Source organism: Empidonax traillii, unplaced genomic scaffold (genome assembly GCF_003031625.1).
Source record: "Empidonax traillii isolate 1590-97213 ecotype Southwest subspecies unplaced genomic scaffold, ASM303162v1 scaffold58:size1836614, whole genome shotgun sequence".
Taxonomy (NCBI): domain Eukaryota; kingdom Metazoa; phylum Chordata; class Aves; order Passeriformes; family Tyrannidae; genus Empidonax; species Empidonax traillii.
In genome coordinates this window covers 1159574-1182267 of record NW_020955251.1, presented here as the reverse complement: position 1 = coordinate 1182267, position 22694 = coordinate 1159574, and the positions used below count along the sequence as shown (strand labels likewise).

Here is a 22694-nt window from a genome sequence, read left to right as displayed (position 1 = left end):
TTTTCCAGTATGTGGTCAGAAAATCTTTGTACAGAGTATACAGAATCTTAGTAAATGTCTTAGTCAAACCTGCACCTGATATAACAACAAATTTGATCAAATTGTGCATTCATATTTCTTGATCATAGAAAAAAGAAGTGAAACAGATTTGATACTAAAAGGACAAAATATACATAGGTATTGTTGTTGCTACATCTAATTTTTACTAGTTAACAAGTCTCCTGTCTTTTTAGATCCTTAGACTGATATTTGCTTATATTGAGAGGATTAATGGTGAAACTTAATTGTTTCTTTGTAACTGTGGATTCAGTTTGCAGCATCTAGAAGTCACTCCTGTTAGTTTTCACTGATTGCTGCTTTGTTGTGATGCTAAAACAAACTCCAAGCACTTCTCAAAATGCGCCTCTGTTGGTAGCAAATTAGGTTAAAATTTTTGTCAAATAATTATAAATAAAGTGTTTAATAAAAAATTATGTACATTGAAGGCATTGTAATGGACCTGAAAATGCAGGCGTGGTAGGGTAGTGGTCACTGAAACAAGTAGGGAGTTATAAACCCTGAAATGTCCAGATTCCTGACAAAAACTGGACTTGTTTTCACTGCTATACATAACAAAGTGTCAAGAATGAGAACCAAAATTGGTCTATGACCGAAAAGAATTCATGTAATATAGGGACTTACAAATAAGACACTATTGAGGAGCTTTAGGTTCTTTAGTAGACCAGTCAATTTTGGAATTCCAGCAATGCAAGAAATTTAACTTTGTGCGTCGTGGCATTTGAGTAAAACATTCAGTATAATCTACGTTACATGAATAAGAAGCTCTTTCCATTTCTTATCCTTAATTTTAGAGGCTTCAGAGACTTCAGAGAGGAACTATAGCAAGTAAGGAAGGACTGACATCATGCCTCTTGTGAATAAAATATGGTTAAATTTACCACCTTTCCCCATCTGCCCCTCCCTCCCCCAAAAAGAGTAGTTTAATTACTTGCCTGGGGCTGGATCTGAGACTTGAATTAGCAGTCACAACAGAGAACTGTGCAAAAAGAACAAACTGCTGGAAACTGAGATAAATCGTAATAATGTAGGCCTAAAAATGTTATTAGACATATAAACAGTTTAGAGAAGTAATATGGTCGACACCAATGACATTCAGATCAGAAATGGGTGATTTTCAGAAAGTTGCTATAGTTTAAAAGAAATATTTTAGGTAATTATTTAGGTTTTTGTAGGTTTGCAGGGTAAAGAATTGCAAGTCTTTCTTGGTTCTTGACATCTAAGTCTGTGATTTAAGCAATGTTAGGATTCTCTGGCTTCCATGCTTGTCCATCGTAATGGGCTTTTCTCACTTCACCACCACTGAGGGAACTCCCCAGAAGTAATTCTTACTGGAGCTAGAAGGTCAATTCTGGTCTTCAGCAAATGTGAAGTCCTTAAACACAAAGTAGAATTTGGATTCTCTGTATTCTTTTGAACACATGAATGCATGAAACACGGGAGAGTCTCAGTTTTATATCATTCTTAATGTTTTGCAGGATTAGATAAACTTCATCTATCAAACAATCCAAGAGACTCGGAGACAAAGCCGTCCGCAAATGGCCATCAGAAATCACTGTGATAACAATCACCTGCAATCAACAGAGCTGAAAACATCAACCTCGTGGCATTCCTGTCATCTCATCAGCATTTTTATATTGCTTTTAGTTGTCGTTAGTTTGGGTCCAGCCTTGTCTCGTTTTTGATGCTCTGTGCTTCTGAGGAAGTTAGGTGTGTCACATTCTTCTCTTTCCAGTGAACTTTTGGTCTGCTTGTTTATTTCCCAGTGAGTTAATGCAGGAGGTGCCTTGAAGACTGGAAGCTGAAGAGAATAATGCATTCCTTTTTATTTGTTGAAAGTCTCACATCTTTATTTTTAAACTTGTTACTATTTTGAATGCACAGTACCTCCTGTGTTATACAAACACAGCTATAAAGAATAACTTTGGGACTTGGTTTAAAAAAAAAAATACACTTGAAGCCCAATATGACCCTTACTGGAAATATAAAGTACCTGGAGTAGGCATCCTTACAGCAGATAAACAGTTCTACAAGAGTGTGTTAAAAATGGCGGTAACTGGTGGAGATCCCAGTTCCCTTTGTGCTGGATACAGTAGGCTGTGTCATGATGCTTTCTTGGAAGGCCAGTATTTTCAGCTGTCTGTCCTTAGCTATAAATGCCAGGTTGCTTTACTGGTGGTCAAACAATGTCTTATTGAAATCCACATGAAGATTACCTTCAGTGTTAAATCTGAGCCTAGTATGCTTTGTAAAAAGCTGTGTAGACCCCCTGTCACAGCTCTTACAATTCTGTGAGCTACTGTGCTGTGGAGGTCCTTTACCCTTCCCAGTACCCCCTGTAAAATTCTTGATGAACTACTGTGTGTAAGCAGTACTTGTAATCAATGCAAGGAGCACAGGCCTAGGAGACTGCAGTTGCAGTTTTCTACAATCTTTAATTTGAAGTAAATTTCTCTGAATTTGTACTCCAGTTACCAGGATTTCTGTTCAGTGGCACAATCCAGTGTCTGTCACTAGCCTGTTTTTTTAATGTGCACATGAAGATGTATATAGGCCTATATGTATAGATATCATAAATTAAGATTATAGAGATGACATAGGTGGTTTGATAAGTAAAACTTGTGTGTTCAGTCTTGGTAGTTTGAATTTTTGCAGTGTTACAGTTAAACTGCTCAGAGGCCTTAGATTCAGGATGGCATTGGTGGGTGGTAACATCCTTTCTCGTAGCATTACTGCGGCCTTGGGAATCCTGTAAGCAGTTTACAGTAAAGAAAAAAAACAAGTATTCCAAAACTGGTTGCGTTTTTGTCGTGCTTGACCGCAAGTAATCTTTGAACAGATTGGAATGGGGACACGTTCAGTGAGAGCCCATCAGGTAGGGAGCCAGAAAATGTTCCTGTTTATTTCCCATTTCTATAAAACAACTATGTCAGTCTGTCTGTAGTTTGGGGTTTTGTATGTGATCAGCTGGGGACAATTTGCTCTCCAGTGTGGTTCTGAAATAAGGTAAACCTTGTGTCAGAAACTCTTTGGGTGTTCTCCTGAGATGACTGCTCTGGGCTGTCGCCCTCATTGCTGTTGGTGTGAATGTCTGCTTGGTTTTTTCACTAAAGTGCTTCAAAAATCAAGCTCCATGAGGATTTCTCTCATCTTCTTTTTTTTTTTTTTTTTTTTTTTTTTTTTTTTTTTTTTCAGCTGCCTTTTCTGACTTGAACTGGGGCATAATGTAAATATTGCTGCAGTAAATACGATGCTAGAGAGTTACTTTTTAGTGTGTGTGTGTGTGATTGGTAAAAATTGAAGGCTTATTGAACTGACTGTTGATGTGTTGTACCAAATCTTGGAAGACAAAGTAAAATTGCTTGATTTCACTAAGATTTACAAGCATCTTTTCTGTTGTGTGAGTTTAATGCTGACACTTTAGAGAGAAATCTTTATCTGAGTCAAAGTTCTGCAACCAAGAACAGGGAGCTGTAACTAAAAGTTGTTTTAAAATGTGTTTACATTTAAAATGTTGGGAGATATATTATTAGGGGCACCATTCAGGTATTCACAGGGCTTGTAGCCTTATGTATTTGCATTATAGTTAAAAACAACTGAAATGTGTTCACTTCTTCATACAAGTCATTGTGTGACCAAAATTGTCCTTCGTGTCTTGGTGGGGCTGGTGAATTGTGGTGCGTGAGGCCAGTTAGCTATATAGAAATATTTTTGTTACAAAATTAAGACAGTTATTTAAATACACTCTGTGAAACTGAAGAAATTAATATTAGGAATACACCAAGGGAGTGTGAACCATCCTGGGTCTTGCTCTTCATGCCTTTGGAGAGGTTTGTCCTGACACCAGTGACCCAGGAACACAGAAAAAGGTGGATTCTACTGTGCCCGTGGTTTCTGAAAGTGAGTTGGGCAATTACTTAAACTAAGCAGAGGCAGTTCCTACTGAGAAGCACCCAAGCTTCAGGCAAGGCTTTAAAACTCATTTTCAAAATAAGCATTACATTACAGCCTTGACTGTCCCCACCCTTTCTACTGGATTCTGCAGGCAGATGTGTGGGTTAAGCTCCGTATGGGAAGATTTTACACTGGAATCTCTGGGATGTTTGAGGTGCTGTGTGGTTTCCAAGGTGGACGAGAAATTCAGAACTACCCTGTACAACTACTGACAGTGTTTTGATTTAAACTGAGCTGTTGATATTGTGACACTGTCCACATTAAGATACACCTTTGGCCTTGAAAACAACATGCTTATGCAAAACTTCGTTACCGCGTGTAAGATACAGGTCACTGTGTACTTTTCACAGAACATATTGTCACTTAAATACGAGCAACTGGTAATTCATTAATGGATATTGACAGTACATTCCTAGTATTTTGACTCATGTAGAGTCAGGTGTTCTATACCTTCAAGGTATATACAGCTGATCTTAGTGACATTAACATCTGCCTCACTTCTTATGAGGCAAAAGCACATCAATGCTTCCATCTTCAACTAGATACCACACAAGACCAAAAAAATAGATGTAAACTAAGTGTTTTAAGTTAGGCTTTATTCTGTGTTGATAGCACAATATTAAATGGAGTGGCAGAACTGTAATATTGTGGGGTTTCTAAGCCTAAAGCACACATGCTTATCACTTTTAAGCTAAAAAATAGTAGTATTGGTTACTGTACAAGTAAACAGTTTTTGCATTCATAGGAAGCTTTGTTTACTGTCTGTAACGTGATGTTTATCTTTGTCCCTGTTCCTCTGATACCTTTGACCATGTTGACTGTTTCAGTGTCATAGAAATTAAAGAAAGGATTTGACAAGTTGTTTTCCTTGTCTGGTTCCCAAGTACCACCTCGAGCACCACAGAGGGGAGAGCAGGAGCTCCTGCAGCCACGTGCTCAGTGGGGTGGACAGTGACACCTCCAGTGTGTGGCTGCAGCCCTCGTCTGTCCCACCAGGTCTCTGCTGCTCTCCCACGTGTCTCTGCAGCAGCTGATGCTACTTGAGGTGCTCACATGTGCCCACTGCTGTGTAGTGAAGACATGATGGCCCTTTTCTTAAAGAATTTGCTGTCTAAATTAGAAAGGAATAAGGTAGAAATAGGTAGAAAGGAATAAGGTAGAAACCTCTTCCTGCATATGGCTTTCCTTGAATTTTTAATTTTTTTTTTTTTAGATTATTTTCCTTTCTTTTCTTTCTTTTCCAGAAGTGGGAGGGTGGTGTAGATACAGCAGCTGAGCCTCAAGATCATATTCTCTGATCTTGAAAATAGCAATTTTATTCTAATCTAGATGAAATAATTTAAACAGATAGGGCACTATAAGGCCTTACACATAAGTAACCTCTTTAAAAGAAATGTGCTTAGTTTCATTTAATAAGGTGTTCATGTGAACTGTGAACCTCTAATTGCTTTAATGAAATAAGATCCCTACTCCCTAGCATTAGGATTTTTGTTACTATTTTAGTGCTGACTTGAGACAATGTTGCCTACACTGACTCCCCTTCCCAACCCATGACTATTGAATTTGCTATTGCCAAACTGGCAGGTTATTTCAGTCACATTAGCAGTATTTGAACTCTACAAAAATGCTTCTTTTGAATTCATCCCATTCTGGGAGATGAGCCCACAGCCACCACCCAGACAGTGATACAACCTCTGTCCCTTTTTCTACCTTGCTGCCTGCCCTTACCTCAGGCAGGGTAGGCACAGTCTCTGTTGTATGAAGTTGTGATGGTCCTTCCTGTGATCAAGGTGTGAGATCTGCTCATGGTGTGTCCCTCTGCCACACACAGTTCTAGTTGCTGAACTGATGGGAATTGCAGACTCTTGGGGTTTCCAGGTGATAGCTGAGGTGTTCTGAGCTGAGCTTGTTGCTTTTGGCTCTTTTGTTGGGGCTCAGAAGTTTTTCAGGGTTCAGGATCTCCTGTCTGTACCTGGCTGTGCAGTCATTCTCTATTTGAATGGCTTCCTGCTGTCCCAAGTGTGCTGCAAGGCTCTGAGAGGAACTGTGTCCCCCCAGACCACAGCCAGAGAGGGGCTCCTACAAGTTGCACTTTAACAATTAAAGCCCAAGGGTATTCAGTCAGAATCTTAGGAAGGAGAACACATCTCATGAGGAATTAACACTAAATGTGACTTCCAGAATCCCCAGTGTGCCCAATAATTGGGAAAGGGTGGGGGGAAATGACGTGGAGCTCACCTGTGCAGACTGTTTTTGATTATATTCCTAGTCAGTCTTTAAAATTCTGTATTACTAAAATTAAAATCCTTAAATTCATGGAATTCAGGGGCTGATGAAACATTTTTCCAAATCTGACCTTAATTCTTGAAGACATCTGACATCTTATATTTCTTCCCTTTTTAGTTTTTTCAAGTCATTCACTCGTACTCAGTGGCGTTGATGTTTAGAACAGATACTCTGCTTGATGCAGACAAAACATGAAATAGCAGCAGAAGCATCTACATAAATCTGATGTATGCACTGTAAGAAAATATACCAGAAAGCAGCTTTAGTGGAAGTTTTTGAAATGTTGCACAATTGAAGTACCTAAAACTCTGCTTTCTAAGAGGAAGAAGAAACACATATCTTTTGTATACAGATGTCAATTGTCAGGTTTCTGAATATGCCAGTAATCCACTGACACTGAAAACAACTTACTCAATTATTAAAATCTGTTTTGTGATTCGCAGTGCTGTGGTATCTTGGACTTTATAGAAGCCTGTGAACTTCTGAAAATATCTCTTGACAACAGAAAACCGGAGGATGCTTGCTACTTCTGTTCATCACCATATTATTTTCAGTAACTTTTAAAGTTTCATTTATTGCTCTTAGATAACTTCAAAAAATATATACATCTCATTAAATGTTTTAACAAATATAGAAGACGACTCCAAACAGCCAGTGGTGTCAGAAGTATCCTACACATGTTGATACTCCTGACATATCTAATTTCAAGCTACTTAGAAGCTGTATCTGTATGAAAGCCTCACATAAACACAGAAATTAGGAAATCCTAATTCTTCAAGGTGTTTAGGTCTCTGAATTTTCATATGTAGCTACATGAGCACTTTGGGATGCTGCTTCTAAATGTTTGGTGATCATTAACCTCAAATGTTGCTGTTGCTTCTGCTCCCCCTCCCCCATGACATTAAGTTTTATAGTCAGCATCACTGGATGAAGCTCCTATCCTGAACAGGGCTTTATTTTGCATTCCTCATATGTTCAGTGCTTCCACAGATACCAGCTATTAAAGTATTGGGGCACTTGCTTTGATTTTAGTGTAGTTCTTTCCTCAGATAACCTATACAGAGACATTCCCTAGTTATAACTGTCCCTTCATTATGAAAATGTTAGCATTTATTCATTCATTTGTTTTTTACCACTGGATTCCATCTTAACAATCCTGTCACTAGAGCATCCTCTAACAAATTACCAAGAGATCAAGTCAGTTTGAATTAGGAGTGAGAGGGAAAAGGTTTAGTCATTGCATATATTTGTGATTTTTGACTGCCGTGGCAGTCACTGCAGGGTAGCTGATGTTCCGTGGAACTGCTCTGCAGTTCACCTGCCATGGGATTTATGGAGTGGGACCAGAGCTCTCTGTGCCTGCTGCCCCACTCCATCGGAGATGGACACACATGGTGTGGGCAGAGTGTTCTCCTCAGGCAGGCTTTGCATGGTCCCAATGTGAGGATTTCCGTGTGTTTCTGTACCTTTGTATTTCACGTGTATGAGCATGTTTTGGACCTTCTCTCCTTGTGTAAAATGGTCATTCAGAAAAGTGGCATGATGGCAGTACCTGTGCTGTGATACAATGGATGTATTGAAATGCTTAAGGAGAAAATTAGTGGTGCATGACTTCTCTGTTTCCACCTAACCATGAGTTGTTACCAGTCTGGACCAAAATTCTTAGAGTCGTAAAATCTCCATGAGTAACTTTCTCCCCCCTGGCTTTATATAACTAGAAAAGTTGAACCACTTACCATTTTTTAAAAGTAGGTTTCAAAAGTATTTCCACCTTATCTGCTGAGACTTCTATTGCTTTAAAAACAAATGGATAGAAAGTGAAGATACATTTGGATCATGGATTTGAAATATCCAAGTGTGTGTATGAAACACATGTATACACAAAAAAAGGCTACCTTTCCTTTCCTTCCCTGTGGGGTTTGGGACCCAACCCTACGTTTCCTAAATAGAAAACACACATTGTTCTTGTCTCCATGGAGCTTTTGTCTTTAAAATTCCCAGTGAGGCGGCTGAAAACATTCTCAGGAGTGATGTTGGCACTCTGATCCCTGTCACCTGGGAGCAGCTTCACGTGGACTTGGATGATGCGACCATAAAAGTACGATTCTGAACCGGTTTTTCTGTGGCTGTTGCTGCTGCTGGCTGGGCTGTAATGATGGCAGCAGATACCTTCTCTTGTGCACTTTCAGGTTTTTCACTGCAGTGTTACTGGTTAAGGTCTCCGTTTAAAAAAAAAAACAAAGATAAATTACTCACAATCTGAACCATGTGAGACTGGGAGATGTTGAGCAAGGAATTGGCAGTCCCCTCTTGGTCCAGTTTGTGCTTAAGGCTTTGTAAACTCAGTCTTGAGCAACTGACTTTCCTTTCACGTGGATGTATCTGACCAGGGTATAACACAGCTGAAAAATTGTGCTTGTAGTGTTACTTAAATCCAAACAATACCTTCTTCCTCACCAAACCTTGCCCATTTTGTTTTAGGTCATCCAGAAATACAATTTATAATGTTCTCTGTTGTGGATCCTTTGTTGTGTTACAAAAATAAATGAAAATACTTGCTGCCTTAGGTAGGCTAATTTTTTTTTTCTTTTTGTGAAAAGCAGTGGTATTGTGTTTTTTCCTTTGTTTGAAATGTTACACTGAATGTTTTGTAGGAAGATTTTTTTTTACTGTGTTTTCAATAAAGTGTGATTTATAGCAGAGTTTTGTGCCTCTATTTTTTATTTTAAGCAATGAAAAAAAAAAAATCTCTGTGGCATTCTTAATTATGCTGCCAGCAATTGGTGTGAATAGTTGTGTTCCTCCCTTCTCTTTTCTCCTCCCAATTTAACCTGCTTTTGAGATTCTCAAATGCCTGTATTTCTAAAACAGCTGATGTAGGGAATGTGTTGGAGATTCCTGTACATTCAGAGCCATTACAGCCCTGTGTTTTAAGACAGGTGTGCAGTTAATTTGAACCCTTTGCTTTAGGCCAGTGGGGATTTTTTATAGGAAAGTATGCTGATTGTGTAATTTGTAAGTAATTTTCAATAGCTTAATAGTTTGACTGAAGGGCAATTTTCAATGTATAAAAAACATGACCACTGTGTTTCCTAAACTGTCTGAAACGTTAACAGCTTCAGACTTTAATTTCCATTTCACAGGAGCATTTAGGCTGTTTTTAAAGTTCAAGAATCACGTGGGTGGAAGGGACCTGGAGATGTCTGATCCATCCAGCTGGGCAGGATCAAACATACCTGCGTTATTCCTGGTATTTAACTGGGCTGGCAGGGGCTGTCTGATGTGATTGCTGTGCTGTCTCTAGGCAGTACATCCCATGTTTAATTGTCCAAGATTTTCTAAATGTCAAGTGCAAAGGGCCCTTGCCACTCTCTAAGCTTTAATTTGGTTCTCAAACGTCCATAGTAAAACAAGCTTTTTCCACACCTGAAAGGTTACATTTCCCTTTATCTTCCATATAAGAAATTACCCCCAATTCCCTCAACTATTTTATGCAGGCTTCTCATCATCCTTTTTGCTGCCTGTGGGGATGCTCATGTGTGCCTAGAAATGCAGAGCTCAAGTGGACACGGAAACCTTCAAGCTTGAGCCCTGGCAATACATCATGTCTTCAGTTTGTTGTTTGTTTGTTTGTTTGTTTTTTGACAAGCAATGAGAGAAGAGGCATCTCAGTTGTTGTCCTCAATATGGAATTTTATGACTTACTATCTTAAATATATTTCCACGTATTGCGTATAGGCCTGAGCAATCTTGTCTTCGTATCTGAAGATGCTCCCACCTGTGCTCAGCAAAATAAATACCTAAAAGCAATGAATGCTTCTCTTTAACTTAGTCATCTCCTGGAGTGCAATCCCAGCTTGCTGTGGGTTTCTCTCAATGCACTACAGTATCAAAGCTCTGCAGGGACTCACACAAGTCTTAGGCTTGTCTTTGTGTCACTGCTCCTAAATACAGTGGTTTTAAGGAACATTTTGACACCTGTACTATACAGGTGTCTACTGTTCTATACAGGTGTACTGTACTATACAACGTGAGCCTTTCCATGCATTTCCTGTGAGTGAAAACCTGATTGGAAAACAAGGAGCCATTTTTTCAGGGAGTGTGGGTTGGGAAGTGGAAGGTGAGGTGGTAGAAGGATTGAGCTTAAGGTCAGGCAGTGTGATGGCACATGAACACTTTCCTATTATTTAATTTCCTTTTTTTTTTTTTTTTTTTTTACTTTCTTCCTACTGCTAAAGTTACCCTTTGTAGAATATATCAGAATATTCAAAGTGAGCTTTTCTAGACCCAAAGAATCAAGAGTCCAAATCCCCCCAAAAAAACACAGAAACTATGTGAAAACCCCACTTAACCTTCTAAGATTTCATATACACTTCAGATTTCCTGAATTTCCTGTGTTCTTTTGATTCTATGGTCTGATTCACTTCTAATTTTGAACTGCTATGACTTAATGTATTTTCAAATGATCCCTAACACAGCAGTATATTGAAAGGATGTATCTATGTGTCAGTACAAACTGGATTTATTTGTTAGTTAATGCTGATTTAACAATGTAACGTAACAGAAAAGTTCCCCGAGAGCCCTTGTATAGTGTATTTGAATCCCAATGTGATGGGAAAAGCAGCAGCCCCTTGTGCACTCTGTAAGAGAATTCTGTGTGTAGCAAAGAGCAGATGGGGAACCTTGTGCTTCCCCTCACGACTACTCACTGACAGGGAGGCAACAGACCTGAGTGTCTGCCACACTGACCTTGGGGGGCATGTGTAAAACAGAAAACAAATAAACAGGGATCCCACCACAGGGCTCCTTCAATATTTACACTTTGTGGTCTCCAAACAATCCTGAACGATGACACCGTGCGCCCTCTGAAGGGTTCATGAAATACTGATGCACTAGACTTCAGTGAGGTTATGCCTGTAATATTCTAAAGTGATCAATTTAGCAACAACAACCCTAGTAAGTTGTACCTCAACTGTTGTTACCTGGGTTCTAGAACTGAATCTACTCCACATTATAATTTTAACTGCTCGTACTGATATAAAGTCTATATTCAGGAAATACAAGATAAGATGACGCCTAACTCTTATATAACTTATGGTTTCTGTTCACCATCAAGTAAAGGTTGATCCATTTGAAAAAAACTTTTGGTCCTGATTTTTGCTTGGTCTTCATTTATATGGGTATTGAACAGACCTGACCTGTTTTAGTAAGCAAGTGAGGAGAGATGTAACAGAAAGATAGAGCAGCAATGATGGTGCTTTCCAAAAGCCTCTCAGGACACAGAATTTGAAGAGTAGCAACCATGCTGTAACTCAGCCCTTATCCAGGGTCTATTTCTGTCAATGGGAGGGCTACACAGACAGTATGGGGTCAGTTCCAGGACCTGCCCCTCTCTCTGTGAACTCTACCAGGACTAGACAGGCTGCTGAGGACAACTGACCACCAGGGAGAGCTGAGAGCAGGGGGCAGAGTGGGCTGGGGCACATTAAACCCCTTTCTGTGCCTCTGCTGCTTGTTCCTTCTTCCCCAGCAGTGAGAAACCCTCTATTTCTTCCCCGAACTTGCACTTCCCTTCCCTGTTTCACTAAGTGATCCTGAAAGTCCTTTCCTGAGCCTCCTTGAGCTGGAACTGTAAAAATAAAGTGGAAAACTCTTCTCCTGCCTGAGACAGGGGGCTCTGAAGTTCCTCTGCTGCTAAGATACTATCTCCTCTGAGCTACTCCTGTATTTTCTACACTATGACCTGACCCAACTCATATCCATCAATCAGCAAATAAAGCCTAAGGTTGGGAAGAAAAAAAAGTGCAACTGAAATTTGACCCAGAAGTTTTGCTAACTGGCAAATCAGCGTTAACTATCAATGTGAACAGAAAGGAAATCAGCATTTTGTATAATTTGTTAGCGTTAACATGTTCTAGGATTTAAATATTAAATCCTGCTGTGTTTTAATGCATAATAATTAATAACTTTTTTTTTCTCTCCCATCTAAAACAACTGAACCTGACTGATTGAATTTGCTTCTGAAAACACCACACCTCTACTTTTTACGTCTGTGACTTCTTAAAGCTCGACTAGAATGGCACAAACAGACTGTGTGAAATGCCCCATTGGTATGCAAAACTGCATCAGTCATCTGTACAGCAGCACAAGGCTATGATAAAATGAAACAAAGTGCCGAGGTGAACTTTGTCCACAGGGAAGCCTTTTTAAGTGATCCAGTGTCAGCAAATTGCTTACTAATGTGTTGACTTATGGCAGCCCTCAAAAGTAAAATGAAAAGGCTGGAATTTACAGCATATCAATGAATCAGTTGATAAGCTTTTACTGGTTTAATATCCTCCTAGTTTTGCTGCTTGGAGCCACTTCAAGTTAGCAACAGAATGTTTACCATCTCCGTGTGATAAAGGAAGTCAAACGACTAAACAAATTCCAGGACCATTATACTGTTTGGTGAGATTTAAATTAAAATCGTTGGGAGAAATCATGTGGAGGGGGGGAAGGAAGAAACTAAAGTCAACTGCATCACTTCACAATGACTTTGCTCAATTCCTAAACAATGGCAAGATTTTTAGCAGAGCTGGAGATAATGTAATGCGTTTGAAAAGATTTAATTGCACCAATAAAAGACTATACCACAATTAAATGACATACAGAGTGACATTTATAGGTAGGATCAAAGAAATTCGCTACCTAACATGCTGAAGCAACACCCTGCTCTCTGTGTATAGTAGTGCTAAAAAGTAGCCTACTTTGGTTTCAGTGACCTTTCTTATCTCCTTTGATCTAGATTATTAAAAATTTTAATGACAGGTGTAATAAGGGCTACTGTAGCACCCTGAAACAAGTAATACGTGTCCTTCCTAGTACTAATATTTCAGATCTTGTTTTTTATTTTGTGATATTTATTTAAGTGTATGAAACTTGACATTTAACCTTTGTGATCCTTCCGGAGGCGGCAGGGTTATTAAAAAATAAATTAGTTCTTTTCCCAGTTGTGACCCCATTTGGTTATGCTAATGTTTAGGGACTGACATTTTGAAAGCATAGCACAATTTTGAGAAGCAAATTTTATTTTAAGAAAGCTTTTTAGCATCTGGAAATGGATAGCTCTTTGTGAAAACTTTCTTTAGTGTTTTCATTAACCAACACTTAAAAGTATAAGAGTGAATGGCAGGAAAACTCATCTCCTGTTGCCACTTGAAAGCCACTAAGAAAAATAAGTACATATCCTTTAATCACAACAAGTACTGAATTCATTTAAACCTGGCTAATTGTTATGAGAAGACTATAAATGTAGTCTTGATAGAAGGTGAAAAAGTGATGCCTGTTTTGTTCCCTGTAAAATCCAAAGTGTTCCATATGAAAAGGATTTCCTACTACTGTGAGCTGTGTATGGAAACTATATTGATGAAGACCTGCCCATGGCTTTTATAACTGGGTGATGCAATGTGGGCAGTCTATCAAGCTTTTTCTCCCTAAATTAGGTACAAAAAACAAGGACCCTAAAAGCCCACCACAGGTGGCTTGGTAGATTGCTGCAGTAGCCATCTCAAGTTCTGTGACAGAAATTCTGTGACAGAAAGATGACTTTAGGAACCAACTTCCCATTAGCGACACCCTGTTCATAGCTGATCATGGTATGTTGGGCCCATGGAAAATTGAGAGCCTGATTGGGAAAGAAGCGTGTGAGTGCTTCCCTGGTCCTTCATGCAGAACAATCTAAGTGTTGCTATTACCTGTGCTCATCACACTGCTGGAGCACAGTCACAACCCACCAATGGATTAGTTTATTCCCAATTTAAGTGCTTGAGCACTTCTGAGTGTAACATCAGCTTTCCTCAGTCACCCCCATATTAATTTTCTCTGCTACAGGGAAGGAATGTGCATTGATTCCAGAGGCAGCACAGCAACCAGCAATCTGTCTCAGCGTTAAAGCTGAGAGCAGAATTCCCTCTCCCTCCTGCCACTGTCAGCACAAGAGCAGAGCAGCAGCACCAGTTTTGTTCCACCACTCTGCCAGGTCACTTCTAGGGTACAATCTCACTGTCATACAGAAGCACAGATTATAGCAAGAGGGGCTCGTGCCTCCAAAGATCTCTTTTTGCTCTCTGAGCACAAGTTAGAGAGGGGCAAAGCAATGGAATAACAACATTGAAAGGAAGTAATAATTCTTTATGGATTTGTTTCTTCCCTTACTGTATCCCCTTCCTATGATTCTATAGGAAAATAGATCACTGTGATTTATCAAAAAGAGAAGGGAAAACATTGACCTTCACAAAAAGCCTGATATTGTTGGCCTAGCCAATAGGCAGGCTTTAAAATTTAATATTTAAATAATTTTCCTTCTAAGTGGAATAAACAGACTTACAAAACAACTGAGTGACTCCAGTGCTGCCTGTTTGAAATGAATAAGAAGGAATAAATGAAAAAGAAGAGAGCTGATACTTAGGAGTTCTGATTTAAGGGAGGTGAATCACACGAAAGAAACAGACCAAGGAAGCAAATGCAACAAAACTTTTTCTCAAATAATCGCTTTCTTAATATACTATCCTTAGGAGGCACTGTTTCTTTCAAGTCTTTCTACAGTTTTCTAACAATGTATCCCTCCAGAAAGCTTGAATTCCCTTATAGAGGCAATTTTGCTCAAGAGGAGGAAACTCGAGTTTATATAATATGATTATTTATATGAAACAATAATTTTTTGCATTTTTTAAAACTATAACTTTTGTAGTGCATTCATTCTGTCTATTATCAAATGTTTAACACTTTTTGAATATTATTGAGAAAGAGATACTGTCCAGTGACATACCTGTAGCAGAAGTAAGGCTTACCTAATAGCACACTTTATTTTAACCAAGCATGCCACATCGTGTATCACTCTGGTCCGATACTGCTCTTTTCTGCACACAGGACAACTTTTTGCCTGTAAATTTTCCAAAGGTTTCCAGGCATGCCTGAAAAAATAATTACAATTACTTATAGTATGTTTAATCTCATTGGTGCAGATTAAACAGGATAGATTACAGAATGTAAAAACAGTTTATCCATCAGTCCATGAACTCTCTACAAGATGCACATTTTTAAAATTGAAGTGTTAAGGAAATTTTGTAAATCTCCACATGTTCACATGAGATTTCCTGAATTAAAGTATTTCATCTTAGTATATCCATGTCTAGCTCAGTTAGGAACTATGTTTTCCCATATAATTTTTAAAAAGGTAATAAAAAAGAATAAAGTGCTTCATCATAAAATAGCCTTAAATTATATTTCTTATCATAAAAATCTGGAATCAAAATTACTTTTCAAGATGATTACATTTAATTCATTAAGATATTCACTTAAGTGGTTTAATTAAAATACTCATCTATTATGTGCTTGAATAGTTATATGAAAATGTACTCACTTTATGGAGTACATGGGAACATGAATGCAGCACCTGTTTTTTCAAAGGAGAAAAATAACCCCAAGAATCAAACCTGACTTTAAAGCATTCTAAAAGCTGAAAAGTAAAAAATGCTGACAAGAAAAAATCTGAAAGGTCGTCAGTTTCTGTCTGTTACTATTACAAATCTTTCCAGTGAAAATAAAATGAGTTTGTGAATTTTGTGTTAACAATGCATGGAGTGACAGAAAGCAAGAAATGCCAAATGCTACTGACTGGAGGAAAGATTATAAAACAAATGCTTAAAGTGAAAGCTGATTAATTTTTTTCCCCTTTTCCCAACAGAGATGTTAAATTTAGAGAAGTGACATACATCAAATGCAGCATTTCACACATACAAATAAACCCACAAAACCAAACTCAAACCAAAAGAGAAAGTATATTCACAGACTGCAGAAAAACTTCACCTTTATGTGACCTAAATTCCCAGCAAACACTGATGATCTACATCCCGACAAAAGATATAGACTTGGACAAAAAAGGCTCTTAGAGGAAGGAAAAACTGGCAAAAGAGTGAAAACCAGACCAAGTAGTGAGCACTCTTGAGCCAGCAAACACAGGAGGATTAATGGCCAGCAGCCAGCTGAAGGCAGAGCTTTCGGATACAGTGGCTTTTTCCCTTGAGGGAGGAAAGCTAATGAAACACAGAGGACAAAAAGAATTCCAGAGGCATTTCCCTTTTTTGTGCCAAATCTGAAGTAACCTTTTTAATGAGTGTTGTCTTTTGCTCTCTCTTGTCAAGCTTTAGACTTTCAGGGTAGCCAAAAAATTGGCAGAATGTTCTTTTGTCAGATCTGTCCTACCTGTCTTTGGACAGTCCTACACTTTCAGTGGGTGTAAGAGGAAGCAAACCCCCTGCATCTAAGGTTATTGAAAAGCTTTGATTCACTTCACAGACTTGGCTGTAAAAAGTCTTCTTGAAAAATTAAAAGGGAGAACAGGCAGAAAAAACACCCTAAATATTCACTGCAGAGAGAAACTTGCAAGCAGTTGGGATAATTCTTCTAATTGCCATCATCACCTCTCTGAAGCAACACTCTCTTCAATCAGTCACTTGTCCCTTTTGCTTAATATTTTCTAGATGATAGATGAGAGAATGTAATAAAGCATGATGTATTTATGCTTCTGCTACACACATGCATTGAACAAAGCCATCAAGGTAAAATGCAGGAATTTCATCAGATAACCTAAGGAAGGGACTGACTGCTATTAAGTCTACACCTACTTCCATTTTTCCAAATAGAAATAATTACTGTGCTAAACTGCAATTAATGAAACTTGTGAGAAAACAAAATATATCTTAGGTTGTGTAAATAGCCAGTGTTTAGCATTTGGTGAATGAAGGCCAGGATCATATCTACAGGAGTTCAAAAGAAGCAGAAAATAGTCTATACCTGCTTTGCAAGAACAGATAAAAAGGCTGATTGCTTTCTCTACTATCATAGCTTAAGAAGTGAACAAGTACTACCAACCTTCCTCTGCCATGTCATGTCCAAAATAACATCAGACCAACCACGGACAGGCAACAGACTTCTTACCTTTAAGTGCCTAAAGGGGCTACAAAAGAGCTGGGAAGGGACTTTTTACAAGGGCATGGAGTGATAGACAAAGGGGCAAGGACTTCAAACTGATAGAGGGCAGGTTTGGACTAGATATTGGGAAGAAATTCCTCAGTGTGAGACCCTGGCACAGGTTGTCCAGAGAAGCTGCTGATGCCCCATCCCTGAGCAGTGTTCGAGGCTGGGTTGGGCGGAGCTTGGAGCAGCCTGGTCTAGGGGAAGGTGTTCCTTGAGAGGGGACTTGGAACCAGATGATCTTCAGGGTCCCTTCCAACTGCATCCATTAATGATTTAGCTATTCAGTAACTATCAGAACTCCTTTTACATACAGGATTTTTTTATTGTAAACTTTTATTTGCGAGTAATTTGGATTTATTTTGTTACCTTTTCAGAGCCAGTAAGATGGGGTTAACTAAACAATGTAACAATGCACGATAACATAATTTCAGATCTTCAGTATAACTAAAATCCCTGTTAGAATTAATTTGTGAAGTTTTCTCCAACATTACATTTATGTATTCTTAAAAATAAAAATTCATAAACTAGTATAATAAAAAACTGTTACTGCTGCAAAATACTGTGATTGTGATGAAACTGTAACATGCAATAGAAATAAAGAACATAAATAAACAAAGATATTGTCACAAGACACTAGGGATAATGTGCTGTGATTGCTGAGCTTATTGATCCCAAATGATAACTGTGAGGTGCCTTGCTGTATGTTCATGTGAAATCTCTGCCTTAAAGAAAAAAATCAGTGAAAATATTTACAGTATTCCTGCCTACCCCCACAAATGGCAGATAAAGTCCAGAGTCAGTCTCTTAGTAGTAAAAAATATGCTGGTAGGTCCAACAAAGAATAGATCTTTTCCATCTTTGAAGACCAGAAGAAGCAGCTTGTGTGGATTTACCAAAATCCATGGAGGGATGTCCAAGGTATGTGTAATAAGCCAATAACACGAGTCCATGATTAGGCCTCAATGGTACTTGACAAAACAAGAAAGGAAGAGGGATATATGATAATTACCATGAAAACTGGTGGCACCTAGATGAGAGTTCTAGTTCTAAATGGGAAGGAAAGGGTAAACACTTTCAGTCCTATCAGAATCTTTGCATAAGTCTGACATTACTGTACAACATGCATTTGTTCTGCATAAGCTTTCAAAACCCCATCAGGCAGCTTGTGCATCCAAACCCATTGTACTAGTTAGTCACAAAGGGAAAAGGAATTTTAGCAAACTAAAGAATGGGGTTTTGGTGATTCCCTCACTCTAGTATCTTGTTATTATAGGACAAGAATTGTTAATTTTTGAGACATCCATCTACAGATGTATATCATTAATCATCTAAAATTTGCACACACTGCCTTTGATCTTCTTAGAGAACTTTTGTGAGGTGCTAAAGAAATTATAAGGAATACTTTCTTCCCTTTGGTTGAACTATGTGCCTATCCCACTTCCTTGTGAGGTCATGACATCCTCCAAATGTAAATCTATTTGAATCCAAATCTCAAAGCAACAGGATGGCTTTGAGGTTTCAGGCTGGGCCAGTTTATGCTTTTGGAATAATGTGAAGGGTGATTTCACTGCACGTGGTTTTGTTCACACAGACCCCACGTTGTTACTTTTGTTACCCTTGTAAAGGTATCAAGAAGCAAGATCCTGTTTTGATAGTCCAATATGTACAAGAGATGATGAGAAAATTTGGGTGTGGAGGGAGTGAACAAACAAGCAAAGCAGTCACAGCATGAAAGACAGTATCCCAACATAAAAAACTCCTGCCCTTGATTTCCTTCCAATCACAGTGGTCAGAGACTCTTTTTGTTTTAAGGAAGAAAACGAGATGGCTTTGTGGAAAACCTTCTGTACATCCTCAGGACAAGAAAAAAAATGCTTATTTAAAATTTTCACATATGAATTATTAAAACTGGAAGGTATTGGTGGTAAAACCTAACTTCAAACTGATACAAACCAGCTGGGATATTTGTGAGGGACAGGTTACAGGCGTTTGGAAGGAAAGATTTTATACTATATAGTTGGTGAAGAAAAACTGGCAGCAGAACACACAAGAAGGGGTGTATGGTCAAAGCAAAAGTCTTTGTGAAGATATTCTTAAAGCAGTATTTAAAAAAAATTCAAGTAGTGAAAACTTACATTTACCACAGCTCAAGGCATCCAAGAATTTTCGTTCTTATGCGTCAAGTTTACAAGCCCAACCCATCTATTGACAAAACGATTTGCATCCAAGTTATTTATCCTAAAATGAAGTTTATCAAAGTGATTGCATGCATTAACCTTGAAACTATTATTATTTGATTTTCAGACTCAAGTTCCTATTGAAAAAAAGAAGGTATTATAGAGGCCTGTGTGATTTTGTTTGATTAACCACTAACTCAAGAAGATAAAGTTATATTGAATTACATTCTCTAAGTTGTTTCACGGTTGCAATTTTTAAACCACACAATTCTTATTAAGAAAGCTTGGCACAAGCATTTTAAAATAAGGTGAGACTACAGGTGAAAATGCTAAAAAGTAAAACCCAGCAACATTTTCCATTTCAAAAAATATTTTAGCACATTCCTTTGAATCACTTGAACGTAGATTCATATGGGACATTTCAGTAAATGATTTAAAGAGAAAGTACTTCATCTTATAATGGTAGAGAACATGTTAACACTTGGGCTGCATTTTTTCACCACAACCTTTAGCTTCCATAATCGCTCATTACTGATACTTGTGTTAACCCCAGTACCTCTTTACTGTTTTCCCCTCTGTTATTCCCTCTTCCAAATGAACCAAAATAAAAACCCGCCCATCTTTAGAACTATAACCATGTAAAAGTAGTAATAATCAGCTGGTTTTACTAGCACCGTCCTGTCACTTGTTACACTCACTTCTGTATTATTTGAAGTTTCCCTCTTTACCTTCAGCTGATTCCACAAGGCAGATGCCTGTACTCGTGTGGGGCATCACTGATTTACGTGGTTCCCTTTAGAGCTGAGACTCTACTACAGCAAAGGCAACATGATTTTCAGAGAGGCCTAAGGCAGCTTTTACGGAAGAGAATAAGTAAAACAACTGTTAATGACAATGAAAGTTCATTTAAAACTGAAAATTGTGGAGCCAGAGGATCCTTTAAGTAATGCCTAACCAAGGCAAGTGAAAGGCTGGAGACAAGAAGACATTAATGGCAAAAATACTGTTGAGGCCTTTAGAAAAGGGGAATACAAGACTGAAACAGAGACAGGAAGCACATTTGCTCTCCTGGTCTGTTAAGATGCTCCCTGGCTTTGTTTTTCTAAGAAATATCATCTGTTGCTGCTCCACAACTGCATTATTAGAATACAATTTAAAAGTGAGTTTTCTTACCAGGCATCATTCCAAGCCCTCACATCTGTGACTTTTATCTTATTGCATGTTTGCTTCTAAATTGAAAAAAGGTATTTAACTACAGGTGTTAATTCTCCCCTGGTTTAGCCCGAGGACCATTGTAAAAACAAACCTTTTTAACTTTGAGCAAAGGTGGGTAGATATTAATGAAGAATACATTTCATGCAGCACTAGTAAAGGTCTTTTCACAGAATAGGGAATAAAACAGTTTCAAATACACTTAAAAAAAATCTTAATGATAAAATATCCCCCCAAATGAATACAATATCAAAATCACTGGTGTTTTCTTAAGAACAAAAGGTAAAGAAAGTTATAACAGTCAATATACATTAAAAATACTTCTTGCTTCGTAATGAAGGATTTGTCTTCATGAAGATACACTATCTTACTTTTTACTTTCATTGTCACAAGAATAATATTTTAAAATACATTTCAGATATGAAAAGACACATTCAAGCCACCAATGGCAATTCCATTGTTTACCTAATGGCCTAAACTGCTGAATTTTGTCAAATTTTAAAACAAGCTATTGTGCTGTTTAGCATTAAATTATCTTACAAAACAGAAAGTGTAGAATCCTCATTTTAGTTTATTTTAAATAAAAACCAAAATTACAAATCAGTATGGTTTACCTAACATTCGCTGTGGAGGACTGGGATCAGGAATGTCCTCCTTTTCTGCATCTTCCTTGTTTTTGCTGTGAGTGCTCTTTTTTCTTAGTCCAGTATCTACTATTGTTCTGCCCTTTTCTTTGTTCACAGGTTTGTAAATGTTCTTGGTATCCCTTATCCCTGACTTAAAAGGTTCTGCTAATGAAAGATCCTGGAGCTGAAGAGACTGTGTTGTACGATCCTGCACATGGACTGCAGAAACTGTATCATCTCTCATTTGGAGGAGCAGCCCTAAAAATGCAAGAACTCCCAACCAATCTTGAATAATTATTGTTATAAATTATTTCAACCCATACATACTACACTAAATTAGAAGAAACTGCACTCTTAGCCAATATTTTTGACTTGTCAAAGGCTTTTATACACATACAACTCCAGGACTTGAAGCCTAACGTACAATTACCATAGTATGAAATTTAAGATTGATGTTTCTGACACATCCTAGTTTTAACTTATAAAAAGTCAAATGAAATCTTTGATTTATCATTTATATTAAATAAAATAGCAGTAATTTTCAAGTTTTAATTACTGAGCCTATAATTATTATATGCAATAAACTCATTATGAACTATACAAGTTTGGCGTGCCCAAACACACTGTAACTTCATATAATTAAAAACAACCCCAAAGGGTAACTTTGCCTTCCAGAATACTGAATATAAATAAGAATGAATTATTTTCATACAGTGAATGGGCTTATCTACCTATTCCTCCATTTCTCCCCAAGCTTATGTTTTATTTTAAGAGATGTGAAACCATACACTGTAAAATCATGATGTTCCATTGACAGTTTTTAGATGATTCTACAATAATAGTGTGGCTTTTACAAGCAGACATGTACAAGAATTTGAATAATGTTTCTCAGCAGAAACAGCCTCATCAATAGCAGATAGAAATTCACTGCAATTTCACTCGTTTTCTCATAGGGCTCCCATGGGAGAGAACTTAACATTTGCTCCAGGCACAGAAGTTAACTTTGGATCCGAAAACCACCGTGTCCCTCTCCTGTCAACCTCATTTCACCCCCAGTGAACTGCCCAGATGGACACAGAATGGCTTCAGAATGAAAGGGAGGAACCACAGATTTCAAGCTGAACTGAGGAAAAAATAGATCCATAGCAGTAAATCCATTGAACTGCTCTGCAAGATTGGTTTATGCAGCCAAGGAAACCTGTGACACAGAGATCAAGGATGATGTGAGCAACCCCTTCGGGGCTGAAGCTGCTCTGCTGTGATCTCAACATCCTCACTGGTGCAGCTGGAGAATGTGGCTTACTAGTGGAGTCTGGCAGAGGGTGAAGTGAGACCCTTTAACAGTGTCTGTAGCAAAGAGGAG

At 38.2% G+C, this 22694-nt stretch overlaps 2 protein-coding genes across 3 annotated transcripts in view; one reads left to right on the top strand and one right to left on the bottom strand.

Moving 5' to 3' along the window:
- The window catches only part of LMBR1 (limb development membrane protein 1), a 64397-nt gene extending 62391 nt beyond the window's left edge, over nt 1–2006 (top strand). For both annotated transcript variants that reach the window (XM_027879792.1, XM_027879793.1), the window contains one exon: nt 1536–2006. In XM_027879792.1, the coding sequence (XP_027735593.1) occupies nt 1536–1618 (83 nt within the window). In that variant the 3' untranslated portion in view covers nt 1619–2006. The remainder of the gene's footprint in view (nt 1–1535) is intronic.
- Nucleotides 2007–14742: 12736 nt separating this feature from the next.
- On the bottom strand, nt 14743–21575 carry RNF32 (ring finger protein 32). Its single transcript, XM_027879803.1, is given in 5 exon segments — nt 14743–14901; nt 15092–15212; nt 15214–15251; nt 15701–15813; nt 21320–21575. Coding segments are annotated over 5 exon segments (687 nt in total).
- Between the last annotated feature and the right edge of the window lie 1119 nt (nt 21576–22694).